Here is a 17881-nt window from a genome sequence, read left to right on the forward strand (position 1 = left end):
CAGAATTTTATTCCCTATTTATTATGAAGATATTTTTCTTCTGCTATATCTTTAAGTTACAACTTTAAATCTGTGCACTGTTATAGTTCTCTTGCTGCATCTACATTCTATGTTTTATGTCAAGTGATGATATTTAAATCTTCTTACAATATTTTTTATTAAATTTTTCTAGCTGAAAATGAGCTTTGTGAAGAATTACAACAAAGTGAAGTTTCTTCTAGTAAACCAACTATTATAGATAATCACGTTTTTGGAACAATTCTTCTTGAGGTAAAAATATTTATTTTTTATAAACATTCTATTCTTTGACCAATTGATTATACTTGCATTTAAAATGCTACAATTCTAATTTTTTTTAAAAAAAAATTCAATCTATTTCTTTTTGAAAATTGCATTTGTTTATTATTATAACGCTATTCACAAAGGAACATGTAATTTGAATTTTTTAACATAAATTTATACAATTGCATGCAGTAATAGAATTTGCTGATAGATGTTAATAAATGTGAATCATTCACCAGTTAGTGACAAATTAAATTCATTATTATTTGAGCCCAAAGAGCATTTTCTTTTTTTTTATTTATAAAGTTTCTTTCGTTCTTAAAATATAATATTACATTAATAATTAACCCTTAACTGAGGATGTGTGATCTGTAATATGTTTTTTCAAGAAAATTATTTATTGTAACATGTAATTTGAGAAGAAAATGTATGTTCCAACACATTTACTTTTTTCAATGATAATATATTTTGAAAAATTTCTAAAACATATCTATATATCAAGAAAATATCTGCAAAATATATTGGCAGTTTTTCATACTAATACATTCATAAGAAAATTTGAGTGTAAATGAAGTGCAGCCTCATAGACCACATCTCCCCAGTTAAGTCCTAAAATTTCACATCCCCAGTTAAGGGTTAATAATTTTTAGAAACTTAAAATAGCCTGTTATTAATAGATGAAGTCTTGTATTCTGATGTAGCTTGTTATTACCAAACTAACTTCATGAAATTAAATAGCTCTTTCTTTTTTTTTTCAAATAAATAAATTATACTAAATATTTATTACTAATAATGAAACTGATTTATTCACATGTGAATTGGTTATTTTGAAGTATGATAGATCATATTCAGAACTATTTTAGGTATGATGGCATATTATATGGGTTTCATTTTCTTTCGTTTATAAACAAATGAATAAACACCACACATTTACCTTCTCAGAATGAGTGAAAGGAAAAGTCCTTAAGCTGTGTTTGAATCAAAGGAAATTGAGAGTTTTCTTTTAGAATACCATTTCTTATAAATTTTAAATATTTCATCTTATTGGAGCCAAATATACATTTTATTAATGAATTTTAAACATCTAATAATCTTACTCCTTTTTCCTTTTAGGCTTTGGACGGCTTTCTTTTTATTGTCAATTGTGATGGAAAAGTAGAATTTATATCTGATAACATTTCTAATTTTTTGAAATTCAGAGAGGTAAATATTTTCTGTACAAAGCTGCATTCTGTGTGAGTTTTTTTAAAGGGTTTATTAATATTAGGCTCTTTACATTGAATAGTTGCAACTATTTTTCTTCTAATTAATATATGTTTAAAAAAATTGTCTAATTTTTAAAATTTGGAAAAACACAAATTTACTTCAATATAAAATTTTAAAAGCAGTAAGATTTCTTTATCGTTATCTAAAAATAATGTGGTGAAAATGATATATATATACGTTGGAATAATAAATCAAAAAGGCGAATAAAAGCTCCGAAATATCGATTTAAAATAGTTAGAAAGCTTCATCGAAATTAAAGTTTTAAAGAGATTGCTTGAAATTGTTGTTTTCTGTACCATCTTTTTGCTATTTTCCTCTTGTGGCATTACTCTCTCAACAACCAGAAATAGAAAATTAAACTTATTTTATAACATTTATTTGTACATATTTAAATATTTACATAAATATTGAAAATGCACCAGTATGAAATTATATATATAAGTGTGTGTTATTGTTATGTCCTCTTCACACTTCAGTTTTAATAAAATAAATGGATTCAGGTTTTATAATATATTGTAAATTGAAAATTTGTTGTTTTAGGACGAAATTTTTGAAAAGAATATTTACAATTTTATTCATCCAGATGACCAAGCTATATTCCACAGTAATCTGCTTCTTATGATGCCTTTAGGTACTGTACTTTTTCGATCATTAATATTTGTGCAGTTGTATGTGTAGCTCTCTTGATTTTTTTTTTTTTTTTACTGGAAATGATTCAGAAACTTGGTCATTATATTTAGTGGAAATTCAATATTATTGTAAATGAATTGTGTGATAAATAATTTTGTGAGATCTATTTTAAATATTTTAAAGCTTTCCGTTAGTTATTCATTTTTTTGCATTGCTAGTATTGTCGGAAATTTTATTTGAGAAAAGAAAACGTGTTTGAAAGATAAAATTCTGTGTTTGTAAAGTTTACTCTTTAAATTTCTTGTCTTATCCCATATAATCAGTCATATTGTTTTCTATGTTGCTTAAACTTCAGTCTTATGAATGACTAGCCGCCTTTGGCGACCAGCCGGTTCGCCAATCTTAATGTTCGTTAAAATTTTAATAATTAAATATTTTATGCAATTTCTACTTTAATAGCTTCTTCATCAAAATATTTTAAAACTTCAAATTTTGATTATCATATAATTCCTTCATAATATTATAAAGGCCTTCAGTCATAACGTAATATGTATCTCTCTCATTTTCTGTTAGCACCCGTAGAATTTATGCTTTAAATTAAAGTGAAAAGAATTTATCTTCAATTAATATAATAATATTTTTTACTGAAACAAAGCATTTTTTTATAATCTGATTACTGAAAATAGAGTCACTCAGCGTTTAAACTTTATGGGCACTAAAGAATATCTTTTTAAATTTATGTAATATCTCAAGAGTTGGTCAACAAAATGTTCTTAGATTCATTATAAGCAGATCGATTAATTAACAATGTTTAAGTTTAAATGCATCAAACACTAAGAAAATAAAACGAATCGTTTAAAATAAACGGTTGAAAACAGGTTTTAAAAAAACTACTTAAAAAACGATGCACTTAAAACTATAAGCATATACAAAATATATATAACTAACATAAATACAATATAACTAACATAAATACAATTTACTTACAAAAGCATGCAACTAACCCAAAAATAATTTAAATCATGCATTGATAACGTTGTCATGGCAACAATCAGAACAGAATGCGCATGCGTGAATTCTCTTCGCCGGTTACGTAACGCAAATCCATGATTTTTTCTACGCCGGTTGGGGTAACGCTATGCAGATTAGAAATTTTTAATTTCCTTTATTCTGTTTTATTTTAATTCAAAAGTACTTCAGAATGAATCTGAAAGATGGATTCATTAACAATGTTTAATTTTAAATGCATCAAACATTAAGAAAATGAACAGAACCGATTGAAATAATCCGCCGAAAAATTTTAACCCTAGCCTCATTACTGTTGGGAGAAAAAATAACTGAAGCCTTTCTCGTTTGGCGCTGGGGATAATGGAAGATTTTTTTGGCGGAAAAGTTGGCGGTGGGGAAAATGGAAGATTTTTTTGGCGGGAAAGTTAGTTTTTAATTAATAATTAAAATTCTAATTAAAAATTCGAAAAAAGAAACCCCAGGTGCACATTCCCAACCTCCAAGGTATACATGTACCAAATTTGGTAGCTGTATGTCAAACGGTCTGGCCTGTAGAGCGCCAACACACACACACACACACACATTGAGCTTTATTATAAGTATAGATTAAGAAATGCTGAAATTCATGAAAATAAAATTATTAAAGCTGTGTCTTTCTATATTTTGTGTATTAGGGTAATCATCTGTTGAACATTGAAGCTTTTTTATACTTTCTACAAATTTTAATAAGAGAATTCTCAAATATATGCAGAAGTTTGTAATATTACCAAGATTTCTTCTATGATTAGGGAATATATCAAAAATAACTTATATCACTGAATACCATGATTATAAATGTAAGACCCATTTTATTGAAAACTTTCATTATTTTTAAAATGTTTGCTTTCTCTCAAAATGCAATTTTTTAAATAATATTTCTGATAGAATAGGACAGCATTAAATTACTTTAGCTTAGTGTATAGTTGATTGTATTAAATTTCAGCCATAACCTTATGTGGTTTTTGATTTTAAATACTTGCTTAATATAAAATCGTAACTGCTTTTATAGTAAGAGAATTGTTATCAGATTTTTTTTTCAGTTTCTCATTATTTTATAGGTAATGGGCGTGACTGGTCAGCAGATAATAATTGTAAATCGAATAAGCAAGCTAAACATTTCGCCTGCCGGTTTCTGGTCAAGCAAGAAGAACCAGAGATTAAGATGGAAAATAAAGAACCTCAGCAGCCTCAGTATGAGAATTTGAACATAACTGCAAATTATATGCCTTTAGATAATGGCACTGAAGGTTGGTGATTTATTATTATGTATATGTATGTGCACACGTAATTAAGAGAATTTATGAGAATTATCAGTTGTGCAAACTTGGTGTTTAACATGTACTTTTTTATCTTCAGAACCAAGAAATGGGATGACATGTATTGCCCGTAGAGCTGCATTTGAAGAAAAGCGAATTGGAGCTAATAAAATTGAGCAATTTACTACCAGGGTCAATCGAGAAGGGAAAGTTGTAGGTGTTGATGCTGGGTAAGAGAAATTTATTGTCACTGTACGTGAAAAATTTTAATTATGTATTGCATTATTTTCAAAAGAATCATTTTATACTAAGAGTTTGAGTCAGCAGTTCCTATTATTGAATTTTTTTCTTTGTTTTAATAAATTAAAATATTTATCATCATCATTTCTTCATGGAGAATCTTTTCTGGGGGGGGGGGGGTATCTAGATTTTTCACATTTATTGACAACATTAAAAAGTTGATGCATATATGATTTTTTGGGGTGTGGGATGGGCAGTTATAGAATTTGTAGTTTCTTAATGGTGGCGATTTAAATAAACAGTTTTTAATGTAGATAAAAGTATATATAAGATTTTAAGTGCACCAGAGAGAATTGACCACTTTACATAAAAATTGTGGAATGAATATTTGCAAATAAAATTCATTTTGCACAAATTATTTCTTGATTCTTTAAGAATTTTTAAATTTATTAAATTTTTATTCATCTTGTATACATCTGATTTTTATTTCCAGAAATTAGGATTTAATTTTTAAAAAGCTGATGGGTTGAGTAAACTATAGTTACTTATTTGGAAGAAGGAAGAGCGGGAGACTGATTATTTTCTTAAATGACAAACTATATTTCCAGGGGAGTTAATAAAATTTTTTTAATTAAAGGAGGGGAGGTAAATGATACACCCCTGGCTGACAAGCAGGGCTGGCTGATATCATTTTGTTCTTTAAAAGCTTATGAGTTTTTATGTAATAAATTTTTATTTATAAATAAGCTATAATCCTCCTCTCATCAGTAGGTTTTATTATCTCAAAGATGAAAGAGATTCGATGGTGTTTTGTTTTAATAATAATCATCATCAATAATTGAAAATAGCAAATACATTATATATATATAATTGCTTTATTCTTCAATGGGGTATTTACTAAAAGTTGTTCTTGCTTATCTCCTTTTTCCTTGCCAACTAAAATTATTTTAATTAAAAAAATTAGTAGTGTAGATATATATCTTGAATATGTTGCCATCTAGACCTTATCTAACCTTCTTTCAGCCCGAATTAAAAATAAAAATGTATAAAAACATATTATCCTAATGTTAATTGGCATTGCAGAACTTAGAAAAGGTTCAACAGGGAAAGCTGAAGGGCTTGGGATAAATTTTTTAGTTTCTTAATAGTGGGAGGGGAAAAAAATTTAATAATGTAAATGATGAAATATATTTTATTCCCTTGCATAGAAATAATTTCCCTTTCAAGACCCATTTTATTATGTTAGTTAAGGGAATGCTGTTTTACTATAACAGTATCAAAAATTATACTTTCTAAAAAACTGTATTAGTGTGGACTAGCTATTTAAAATTTGATTATTTAAAAATGAAGTAAATAATCCATTGATTTAGAAAAGAACCTTTAAGGGAAATTAGAAAATTCCCTAGAAAAAAATAATTTTAGTTCCTTGTTTTTACTATATATATGCATATTTATAGGAACAGTGTTTATTCCTGTTTGTGTGTGTGACCATGTCCATGTTCAACGGATTTTCTGTTTTTTTATAAGAATTATGCATTTTCAGAAATTGATTTAAAATATTATCTTTCCACTTTTTTTATAGTTCCCTTTCCCCGTCTTCTAAGAAATTTCTTACTGAAGAATTAGACGGAGCCGCTATTTTGGACTTCTGCCATCCTAATGATGTAACAACCTTAAAGCAACATTTAAAAGAGAGTGAGTATTTATTGTTTATATAAATAAATAAAACACATATTTTATAAAATATGTCATTGCAAAATAAGGATATGTTTTTATATCATATTTTACATTTCTTAAAAAAATCATTTATTTGTTTTTAATATTAAAAAATAAATAATACAAATAATAAATTTTTAATATCTTTTTTATTACTATTTATACTTTATGGGAAATTATTTTGAAATAAAATACTTAAATGTATTGCAACAACTAATTAAGGCATAAAATGCCATCCTGAATTATTTTGAGAAAGTGATGAGATAAATTTTTTCATTTCCTGAGAAATTTATTGTGGACATATTATTGCAAGTTTTGACTTTTCGCAAAACTTGTTGCTGATTTGATTGACCAGTATTGATATACTATTGATGCGTTCTGTGCCATGATATCAGCATTACTACCATTAAGCAGTCAAGCATGTTACTGTTCAGAATGTGTTTTTTACTTGATATTACATCTCATTTCTCTGTATAAGTATGGCCATTTTTAATTTCATTTTGGATATCTGAAGTTTTAATAATTTTTTTTGCTTTATTGTTATATTTCAAAATGGTTTTATGGAAGGTTTTTAGAAGTTGTGAGCAGTTGATTTGATAATAGATTTGAAAATCTTGAAACACATTATATCATTTGTCATGTTGATAATTTTTGAATATCTAAATTAATGAATTCACACAATAGAATTTTCTGCTGCAAGATATGATTTTAAAGAAATGTTCACGAATAGTTGCTTGTCAAATACTTAGAATGTTATAGAATATAGCATAAAAGAGGCAAAGGATGAATTGAAAACTTAATTCACTAGAAATGTTTCGCCATGATGTCAAAAAAAAAAAAAAAAAAAAAAAAAAAAATCTTCCCGACAGTAAACACAAAGCAATAGTCTTTTTATATCTTGCTTGATTTTTTTTTCTCAACTTAATCATCTGTTATGCTTTTATTATTTTCTGATTTTGACAAACTTCAAACTGTTGTTTTATTTGTTTATTTATACATATTTTTATAATCTGCTATCAATTTTTTTAATTGTTACATTTTTTTTTAATTTAAAGTATTCCATTTGTCTTTCCTGTAAAATTTATCTTGACTATAACAAATATTGCATAAATTATATGTGTATATTTTAATAATTTTTATATATTTTCATTTGTTTTTGGTTGTTTTGCCCTGAAATTTTTGTAGATCAAACCCAAGTTTGTTGCATTTTGATTAATGAATACTTTATAGTTATTTTTAATTGTAGTGTAGCGAAATGGGTTGCTGAAGTATTTAAGCATTTTGTTCAAAATTTCCTAAAACATTTATGGTTATTTATAGCAAATTATCGCACATAATGTTTGTATGCACTCAGAATACAGCAAATATACTTATTCTAGTTTGTGAATTATGCCCTTTTTGCTATCTATCTTAATCTAATCAAGCATCATTTAGAATTTTGATTACAAATGCAGAATTTAATACCTGAATTGTAATTACAATTTTATTATATGTAATTATTATTATTATTAATTTCAGTGTTTTCAATTCTTACAGCATTTGAATCGGAGGCTACTACTTGTGTTCCATACAAGTTTCGCATCGGACCTGAAAGATATGCAAAAATTAAGGCTAAAAGTAAACGTTTTCAGTTGTCACCTGAAGATGATTATGTTATTTCGACTCATTCTATTATAAGGTATATTTTTTAATTTCTGGATACATTCTACTTGCTTAATTTTCTTATTTTAAGTTATATAAGGGTTTATTTTTCCATACAGAAGTTATTAAACGAAATATAGTATAATTATTATTATAGGATTCTTAGGTGTTTGCTAGAAACTAGATTTCAATAATTTTGTTCTTTCTTATCAACTTTATTATTACTCTTACAGAGACAATGACAGTAATCTGGATGGCCAGAAGAGCATAGCTTCCCCATCAAGCGTTGTCAGCACTTCAAGCGGACCTGGCAGTGTTTCAGATTCCTCTACCAGTCTAAATGGTAGCATTGTATTATCACCATTGACTCTTCCCAGTTCATATGGAAATTATTCCAATTCTCTGAGTGCTACAAACAATATTGAAATGATCAATGAACTTAATTTAGACTTATTCCCAGATTCTAACTGGAACATGGAAGCTGGTTCAGCACAATCCAAGGAATTTGAATGTACAAGTGTTAACAGTTTTGTTTCTAGCCCACAAACTGCCCCTTTATCCAATCGTTCAGAGACGAGTGTTGCTGCTTCTCCGATAAACAGTACCTTTGTCTCTGGCATAGCGTCCAGTCGCGGTGGAACAGCATCTGTTCCATCCCCTGCAGTGCAAAGTCGAGCACCTACACCTTATGGTGGTAGTTGCTACAGCCCATCGGCAGCACAACAATCTACTAGTGTCAGAAATTCTCCTCCGCGTGCCTTGCCGGCCAAATCGGATTCTTTAAATAGCAGCTCAACTGACTCTACTGGAATCAACAGTATCAGTCAAGGCATACGAGTAGAGAGGCGATTTGACATGAAGTCAAATGAAAAATTAAGAAATCTGTTGACTCAAAGTACGGACGATATTAGGTCACGACAAAGTGTCTCTAGGCAAACATCTCAAGATGATGTAACTGTGCTAATTGATTCTCGTGTGCTTGATGGGGATTCTGCCAGAATAAATCGGTTGAATCCCCAACAAAATATCCCCAGAAATACAAATGTGATTTTGCGTGATTTGCTCAACCAAGAGGAAGACTGTGAAGTGCCTGTGGAACCTATTTATAAATGTGCAGAAAGTGCTGTGCCCAATCCTCTTCTAAATGCTGGTTCTTGCAAGACAACTGAAAATAGTGCACAACGGAGAATGGGAAGCAATGATATGTTGAGAAAGGTAATGTTTTATTTTATATCTAAACATTTTAAATGTCTTATGTTATTTTGAATTATGTTGTAATATGTTCTGCTTTTTGTATTGTAATCTTGTGTTGCTATATTTTAATGTTATCAGTAGATAATATTCTAAATATTTTTTTTATTATATTTATCTATTGTGTTTTATGTAAACATTTTCTTGTAATTTAAAAATTTATTCATTTTGTTTACACAAATATCAATTATCCAATAATGATGTAGCTTTTCTAAAATTCTCAACTTGTGTAGCAAATCTCTTGATAATTAATATATCATACAAAATTATGGTAAATCCATTCCCTTGGGAGAAAAATTTAATAAGGATCATCAATTCCTTTTGCTTTTAAATTTTTGAAGAAAACTTTAGAATTTTAGATGAAATGCTATCCATTTTGCATTACTGTAGCAGCTTACTTAATTTTTAAGTCTTGTGTGAAAGAAAGAGAGATAAACGATAGTTTCAAGGTACTTATTTTGTTTAAATAAATAAATATTGTCAATTTATCCAATCGCATGTCTCTTTCATCATACAGTAATGGAAAAGCTGAATAATATATTTGGAAATCAATTTCTATAATATTCTACTAATATGATACTTTTTTATTATGATTTCTTTCTTTCTTATTTATTTATTGAATAGCATTCAAAATTCTAATTGGTAGAATTTTTCAGTAACAATTTATCGAAACATTAAGGTGAAAATGCTTGTACATAATACATATACCTTTCTCTAATTTTTATATCATAGATTTTGCTATACTATAGCTAAAATCTCTATTACATACTCAAAATTGAAAAAAATGAAACCATTTTTTTTTTTTTTTTTTTTGCTAAATATTCACTGTAAAGCCATCAGCTTGTTCATATCTATTAGAAAGGAGAAACGAAAGATAGGGAAAATTATATTTCAGTTGTTTGTGATTTGTTTTCACAATTTTCAATTGAAATGTAATGATTGGTTTAGAAATCTGTAAAAATATTTATTGAAAAACTTGTAATAATTATATAATTATAATCTTTGTTTTGAGTTTTTTCAAATTGTGCTTAAAGTTGATTCCTATGTTCTAATTTAAGTATTTTTTCATTTCACTGAATTGGCTTTGACAATGCTTGCTATAATATATGTAATTGTATAATTCATTGAATATGCTTCAAGAATTGTAATTTAAATATAATAATCCTTTATTTCTATATACTGATTTCATTATTCACATATTTTGTATGTTTGTGTCGATGATTCTTGGAATATTAGGCAACTTTTTAGGTTTCCAAATAAACTTTTTGTATTATGTATGTTCAGTTTAGAATTTGGTACATCACATCAATTTGCATACTTTTTTGGAGCTCTATTATTTATATCTCTGGTTTTTAAATCAAAGCTTTAGTTATGTTTTTCCTCCTATTTCTTGTATACTTGAACAACATGGCATATTTTGTATTTAACAGTTCCCATATTATACTGAAGAAAATCAGTTGTGCATTTCTTATCCTACCTTTTCTTTTAGACTGGTTGCTTCCAAATTTACACACAAATGTACAATTGATGTCAGAATCGCATATTAAAATTTTTGAATAATTGCTTATGCAGACAGATAATTAACATTTTGGATGATTTGATCCTCAATCTATTTATGTTCAAGTCTAGTAAAAGGGAATGTCGATTTTTTTTTTTTTTTTTTTTTTTTTTTTTTTTAACAACGTGGCTTTTTGGTGTTTTTGAGTTATCATGTTTGTATTTACTTGGACTTGTAGGTTTTGCATAAATATATTTTGCTGAAAATTTTATAAAAATTGACATTTAAAAAAAAATGAAAGCCGCATGCTTAATTTATCTATTTGACTTTTGAATTCTAAATTCTTCTGATTTTTTTTTTTTTATTTTTTTTTTTAATTCTGTTTCAGATGGATTTAATTTTATGGGTTTTGTGTATTCTAGAATGTTTGCATTAGAATGCTTTATTCAGTTTTTCAAATTTTAATTGAATTTTGAACTTTTTATTGATTATAATATATTCAAAATCTTGAGCACAAAGTGTTTAACATTTGTAACACTTCTTTATATACTCCTTATATTAGACAGTAACAAAAAAAGGTTATTAAAAAGATTTGGAAAATGATTGAACAGTGAATACTAACTTGATAGAAATGCTGATGATTTGAAAAGTGCAAATGATTTAGTATTTCTCCTTTTTTATATACAAGTGATTGATATCCTTCATGGCAAAGAAAAATGTTCAATGCTTTTATTCATTATTTCAAATACTAAATGAATTTTGTAGCATGTTACCATTGATTTAATTTATAAATCAAAATTTTACATTTGTTAATTCATGCTTTAAAAAAATTCTTGCCTAGAAAATTTTTTGAATTGCCCAGAGAAATTTTAAATTTGATTCTGCTACTATTTGATGCACCAAAATTTTTTAGTAATTTTTGTAATAATAATAATTAAATTAAGAAAATAATAATATTAATTTTATTTTTGTTCGGCCAAAAAAATTGTGGGTCCTGTGTTACTTATTAAAAAGTAAATAGGAATTGCTAAAAATATTGATTAAAGTTCTTGATATTCATGTAATGTTTGAAGTTGTAACTGTATATGAATTTGTTCAAACCTGGATGTATGGATTATACTATTAATTTTGATTGTGATTTTATTATCTTATTTTGCTTTAACTTTGAAATGAACAAAACCTCCAAGCAGACTGTTTATAGGATAAGGATCATAGTTTGATCATCATTATTTTTAATGTGACATGTATTATTGGTTTATTATAACACAAAATTAATTATTATACTAACATTTTTCTGTGTGATTAATATTTAAATAGGATATTAAACTTGGTTGAATCCTTTCTCATAACTGTTTTTTCCATCCAGCTTCTGAACACTGATGATTCTGATAAGGGATATCGAAAATCTCAAGACATAATTCATCAGTTGCTTATTAATAATCCTAGTGGAAAAGTTTCTTTGCAGGTAATTATTATTATTTCTATTGTAATGTCTAAAATAATTTTAAGGATCTTTTTGTGATATAATCTGCTGCAATTATTATATATTTTAAATTGTAATTTCTTTTGTAGGGTGATAGATTAAGACCAGGTGGTGCATCGAATTCAATCGTTACAGAAAATACGGTGCCAAAACCAGTCTCAATATCCTCCAGGCAAGGGATGTCTGATGTCACTTTTGTCACAGAAACAAATGCATTGAAACGAAAAGCACCAGAAAAACCCAACTACCCTAACACAGTAAAAAAGCCGAACCATGTAAGTTAACTCTGATCATAACTTACATCATTGATACATTTTTTTAATAAATATTTTGTGATTTACATTATTGTTTTATGACACGTTGAGTTTGCTTGAACCTAAAATACTTTAATTGCATATGTAGGTTTATCTTCTTTACAATTTAACATTTTTACACCATAACTTCAAATACATCAAAAGAAAATTTAATATACATATTTAACATATATATTTTTTTTTCCATTGAGACGATTTCAGTTAACTCCTCTATATAGCTGATTCAGATATGTTGTAAATGTCTCTCACTAAATAGATTTCCCCAAAAAAAGGAATTGTGTGTGAATATTATACGAAATAAGTAACTTATAATTTCTTTTATTTAAGATTTCTCTCTTGGAATCCCACCTTTCCATTATATTTTGTAAAAATGTTTTTATTGGAATTTAATTATACAGAAATAAACTGCATTTGTATTGTGCAGAATGTAAAATGTACAGATGTAAAGTATTTTGAAATATATATAATTTTAAAAATTACCTTTATGTATATTTTTAGATAAGCATTTAGTAATAGAATCTTTTGTTTTAATATAAATCATTATGATTTTACAAAATATAAATTGTAGAAAATTTTTAAAATGCTAAAAGTTACATTTTCAAGTTAATTTAAATAAATTGGTTTATTGCATACTTTTAGATTGGAATATATAAATTCTCTTGATAATTAAAAATTTTAACATTAATTAAATATTTACATGATTTTGTAATAAAAGACAATTATTTAAGAATTTTATATAATACATACTACTCAAATGAATCTAGAGAAAGGGATAATTCTTTTTTTAAAGAAATAATTTTAAAATCTAAGCACAATAAAAAAATATATTATTTTTCAGATAGAAAAATTGCGTATAAAATCTAATTTAGCAAAAAGCCAGCTTTTGGTTTCCATTTCAATAAATGCTTTAAAAATAATAAATTGATATTTTTACAATTTTTAAGTTACTCTCAGTTGTATTTTATGTATAGCAGTAATGTGCATATAAAAAATGTTTATTTATGTAAATTCTGTAACGAATTCAAAAATTGTTTGTATGATATGCTTAATGAAGAATGATACAAAAATAATCGTTAAGTGTATTTCTTAAATGTTAAATTGATATAAAAGTTTGCTTTGACGTTATACAGTAATATCATAAACATTTCAGTTAATATTTTGAGAAACAAATACCTACTATATAAGAAATAACTAAATTTGGTGGGTCTAGATCCAATAATCTGTTCTGTATTCATTTTATATGGATGGAATCTTGCTCAATCATAATAATAGTATGTCATCCTAGAAACATTAGCCTATGAATCTGCATGCTTTTTGACATTAATTTAGTATCTTAACATTTCACTGCTATCCATTATTATAGCAGAAACATAAATTTATTGATTAGAATCCGTCTTTTTGCCATGCCCTTTAAATTACAAATTTGAGCTTTAAATATTTTTCAACTAATGTGCCAATATCATGTTCATTGAAAAAAATATAGTTCAAAAGAATTTGAAAGAATTCTATCTTCTTACACGCCAACTTCTAAATGGCCAATACAGATATTTGATTTAAAATATTACCTCTATTATTAATTAAAGTAGTCCAAAGTCAAAAATTGTAAATAAAACTTTTGATACTTTTTTTTATAGAGATAAGTAATTATGTATAGTAAAATTAAAGAATTTTATTTTTTATTCTTAACTTTTAAGTTGCCAAAAATTTAATTTGCCTTGCCTTTGAGCTTCTAAATTAATGGAAATGTCTTGTAAATACACGAAAAAATACTTTGTGGGAATAATTTATTCTTTCTAAAATGTTTTTCTTTCAATAAATGTTATAATATTGATAGCTAAATTTTAAATTTGTTTCAAAATTTTAGGATTGATGCTGATAATTATTTTTGCTTCAGAAGTTTTTGATATATAATTTACAGTACTGAAGAAAAGCTTAGTCTCTAAATGAATGTTCAGTTCCATTTTTCTTAACATGTCAAATACGGTGGAACCTCACATAGCGAACACAAACTATGGGAAGAAGTAACTCGCAACTTAGATGATGAAGTGACATCATCACATCTTATTCAGAGTCTTTCCTTTATTTCGGTGGTCAGTCTGCATTTAGTACTTGTTTGGTTTCAGATTAAAAGTGGAACTATAAAATATACATTTAATTTAATTGGAGCTTCAAAATAAAAATGTGGAACACTTTGGTAAGTTTCATAGTTTTATATGGAGATTCGAGGAAGAAATATTTTAACAATTTGCAAGCACGCATAGAAGCATAACTAATAACTGCATTCTATATAGAAATAAGTTGTAGAGGAGATTTCATCAGCAGAGGATGATATGGCTATCTCTATGTAGCATCAACCTTCCATTTAAAATAAAGGAAATACTGAATGTATATGAAACTGTTTCATTGTATTTCAAAACACCATCTTAATGAAATAGCTTAGTGTGTTAAATTTATTTAATAAATATGTTTTTTCTGACTTTTGCTGAACACAGCCGAAAGCAAATGTCTTATATGAATTTCATTTAAAAGGGCATATATTATAAATAAGAAATTGCATTGTTATAATTTTGTTTGAGTATTTTTTAGGGATTTCACATTGTTATTTTACATTAATCCTATAGGAAAAATCGTTTCTCATTACAAGTAAGATACAGAAATGAGTTAAGTTCATTAAGCAAGTTTCCACTGTATATGAACTTAGAAAAATATCTGATAATTTTAGTACCCACTATTCATGGCCAATTTCTTATCTATTGATCAAGTTCTATATAATATGAATGTTAATCAGGAAATAATTCTGTTAAAATGTATAAAAATATCACTGCCTCCTTATATTTTTTCTTTATTATATCTTAAAATTGATTATTTATTTTTATTTAGGCTCTAAACTCTGGAGGCTTTTATAAAATTGTTTTTGGAGATGCCCGGTAAAAAGTTTACTACTAAATATGTACCATGACATGGTTTTAGAATATTAAAAATAAGAAGTTTTCTTTCGCAGTTTTTTTATAGTTTTTATTTATAGGTAATTAAATCCTATATGACCTTATATATATATATATTCTAGGCACATTTAGCTGGGCAGAATCCCATGCTTGCTGAAATGTTGGCAAAAACACCGGTGACCACTGAAGTTCAAACCTCCAAGGCTCCAACCTCTTTGATTACTCAGCTGCCTCAGGAAAAGCTTCCTAAACATCTTGAGAAAAAGCTCATCCATACACCATACACTGCCGGATCTATAAGTGCTACTACCTCATCATTAGTATTCACTACAAGTGCGCCAACTGTTCAAAGAGATATTGTTACCTCAGATGCCAGGGCCCACATATTACAGCACAACCCTCAAGTGAATGTTCAGACAGCACTGAGGACAGTATACAGCTCACAACAACAGCAACAGCTGTTTGATAAACTTGTCAGTGGTACTGAAGACGACATTCTGTTGGCCAAATCAATGGCTTCAGATTTTATGACTGTTGGACCATCAACTTCTGTGCAGAATCCTGTAACAAATTATGCACAATTGTTATCATTTAACACATCTACTGCTAGTAACAACACTCAAATGAGTGTGTGCGCTTCTGATATCTCGGCCGCTGCAAGTTTAAACAGCCTTTTAAGTGATAATACTCTTGCAACGCCGAGTTCTTTGACTGATTCATTACAAACGAGCCAAACAGCTGACACTAACTTTGACCACATCATTTTGGAGACGGTAAGAATTGCTTTTAATATCTGTGACTCATTTTTTTTAATCAAATTTCTTTTGTATAAATTTTGATTTAATTTGTACTTTTACGTTAATTTGTTAATCTCATCAATATGAGGACATTTTATGTGTAGCTCTTGAGATGTTTAAAATATTGAGGAAAATTCAGAATTTGGAAATATAAGATTTATGGATTGATTTCTGATATTTTTTATAGAATCACCATTGACTTTTCATTCCTCTGAACATACCATTACTCACTGATAGATTTGTAAAAAAAATTATTGTTTATGTGAAATATTGGGAGGTTAAATAATGCTGTAGAACACATTTTGCAATTTTTTTTAACTTCTTATTATAGCTAAAGACTTCATTATGTTTCAATGAATTATCCTAATATATCAGATATGATATTCCATATCCTGAAACTGCTAGTTTTTTGTATCCATAGTTTTATTTTAAAAATTTGATAAGAGTATAATTTTGGCATCAAGTATAATGTTTGTTATTATCACATTTCAGTAGTTACATTTTATTCGGTGAGAGACATAATATCCTTTGGATTCTATTTTGTATAAAATGTGCTCAAACTTATGATATAAGTTTAAGGAAAAGATATAGCACTTTGTGAAGTTCATGGTAAAATAGCTTATAACACATAAGCAATTTTACAAAAAAAAAAAAAAAAAAGCATTTTATTTGTATGTGTGTGCATATGTTACGGTCAGTGTGATTAAGCGATAATTATCCATACTAACTGTTATTTTTAATAACAGCTGATTAATTACATTGTGTACTAGTCGTGTTTGGCGACCAGCCAGTTCGCCAATCTTACTGCTCGTTAAAATTTAAATAATTAAATATTTCATGCAACTCCTATTTTAATAGCTTTTTCATCAAATATCTTAAAGCTTCAAATTTTGATAGTCATATAATTTATTCATAATATTATAAAGACCTTTAGACTTAACGTAATATGTATGCCTCTAATTTTCTGTTAGTCCCGGTAAAGTTTATGCTTTAAATTAAAGTGGAGATGGTTAAATTGCAATTAATATAAGAAAATTTTTTACTGAAACGAAGCATTTTTTTTTTTTTAAATATGAGTACTGAAAACAGTGTCACTAAGTATTAAAACCTTATGAGTACTAAAGAATATCTTTCTTAATCTATGTAATATCTCAAGAAGTTTTCTACAAAATTTTCTCAGATTATTCATGAACAGATCAATTATTTAACAATATTTAGTTTTAAATGCATGAAACATTAAGAAAATAAACATAATCATTTGAAATAATCGGTCAGAAACACGTTAAGCCTTCAAAACCCAGTTTGTATCCGCTGAAAATATTGTTGTTAACAATCGAACACAATGCGCATGCGTGAATTTTCAATACCAACTATGGTAGAACAAATATGTGAATTTTCTACACCAGTTTGGGTAACGCTACGCAGATTAGAAATTTTTTATTTCCTTTGTTATGTTTTATTTTAATTCAAAAGTACTTCAGAAGGAATCTGGAAGATCGATTAATTAACAATGTA

General features: G+C 27.2%; 1 protein-coding gene across 8 annotated transcripts in view; it reads left to right on the plus strand.

Annotated features, from left to right (window-relative positions):
- Positions 1–17881, plus strand: part of LOC129968461 (mucin-17-like) — a 95904-nt gene that overhangs the window by 63765 nt on the left and 14258 nt on the right. For 6 of the 8 annotated variants that reach the window (XM_056082356.1, XM_056082351.1, XM_056082358.1 and 3 more), the window contains 11 exons: positions 173–270; positions 1396–1485; positions 2089–2179; positions 4284–4472; positions 4582–4711; positions 6304–6416; positions 7956–8115; positions 8312–9293; positions 12194–12292; positions 12400–12585; positions 15692–16342. In XM_056082356.1, the coding sequence (XP_055938331.1) occupies positions 173–270; positions 1396–1485; positions 2089–2179; positions 4284–4472; positions 4582–4711; positions 6304–6416; positions 7956–8115; positions 8312–9293; positions 12194–12292; positions 12400–12585; positions 15692–16342 (2789 nt within the window). The remainder of the gene's footprint in view (positions 1–172; positions 271–1395; positions 1486–2088; positions 2180–4283; positions 4473–4581; positions 4712–6303; positions 6417–7955; positions 8116–8311; positions 9294–12193; positions 12293–12399; positions 12586–15691; positions 16343–17881) is intronic. The other 2 variants (XM_056082354.1, XM_056082355.1) reach the window with 2 other exon arrangements.

This window comes from Argiope bruennichi, chromosome 5, assembly GCF_947563725.1.
Source record: "Argiope bruennichi chromosome 5, qqArgBrue1.1, whole genome shotgun sequence".
NCBI classification, from domain to species: Eukaryota; Metazoa; Arthropoda; class Arachnida; order Araneae; family Araneidae; genus Argiope; species Argiope bruennichi.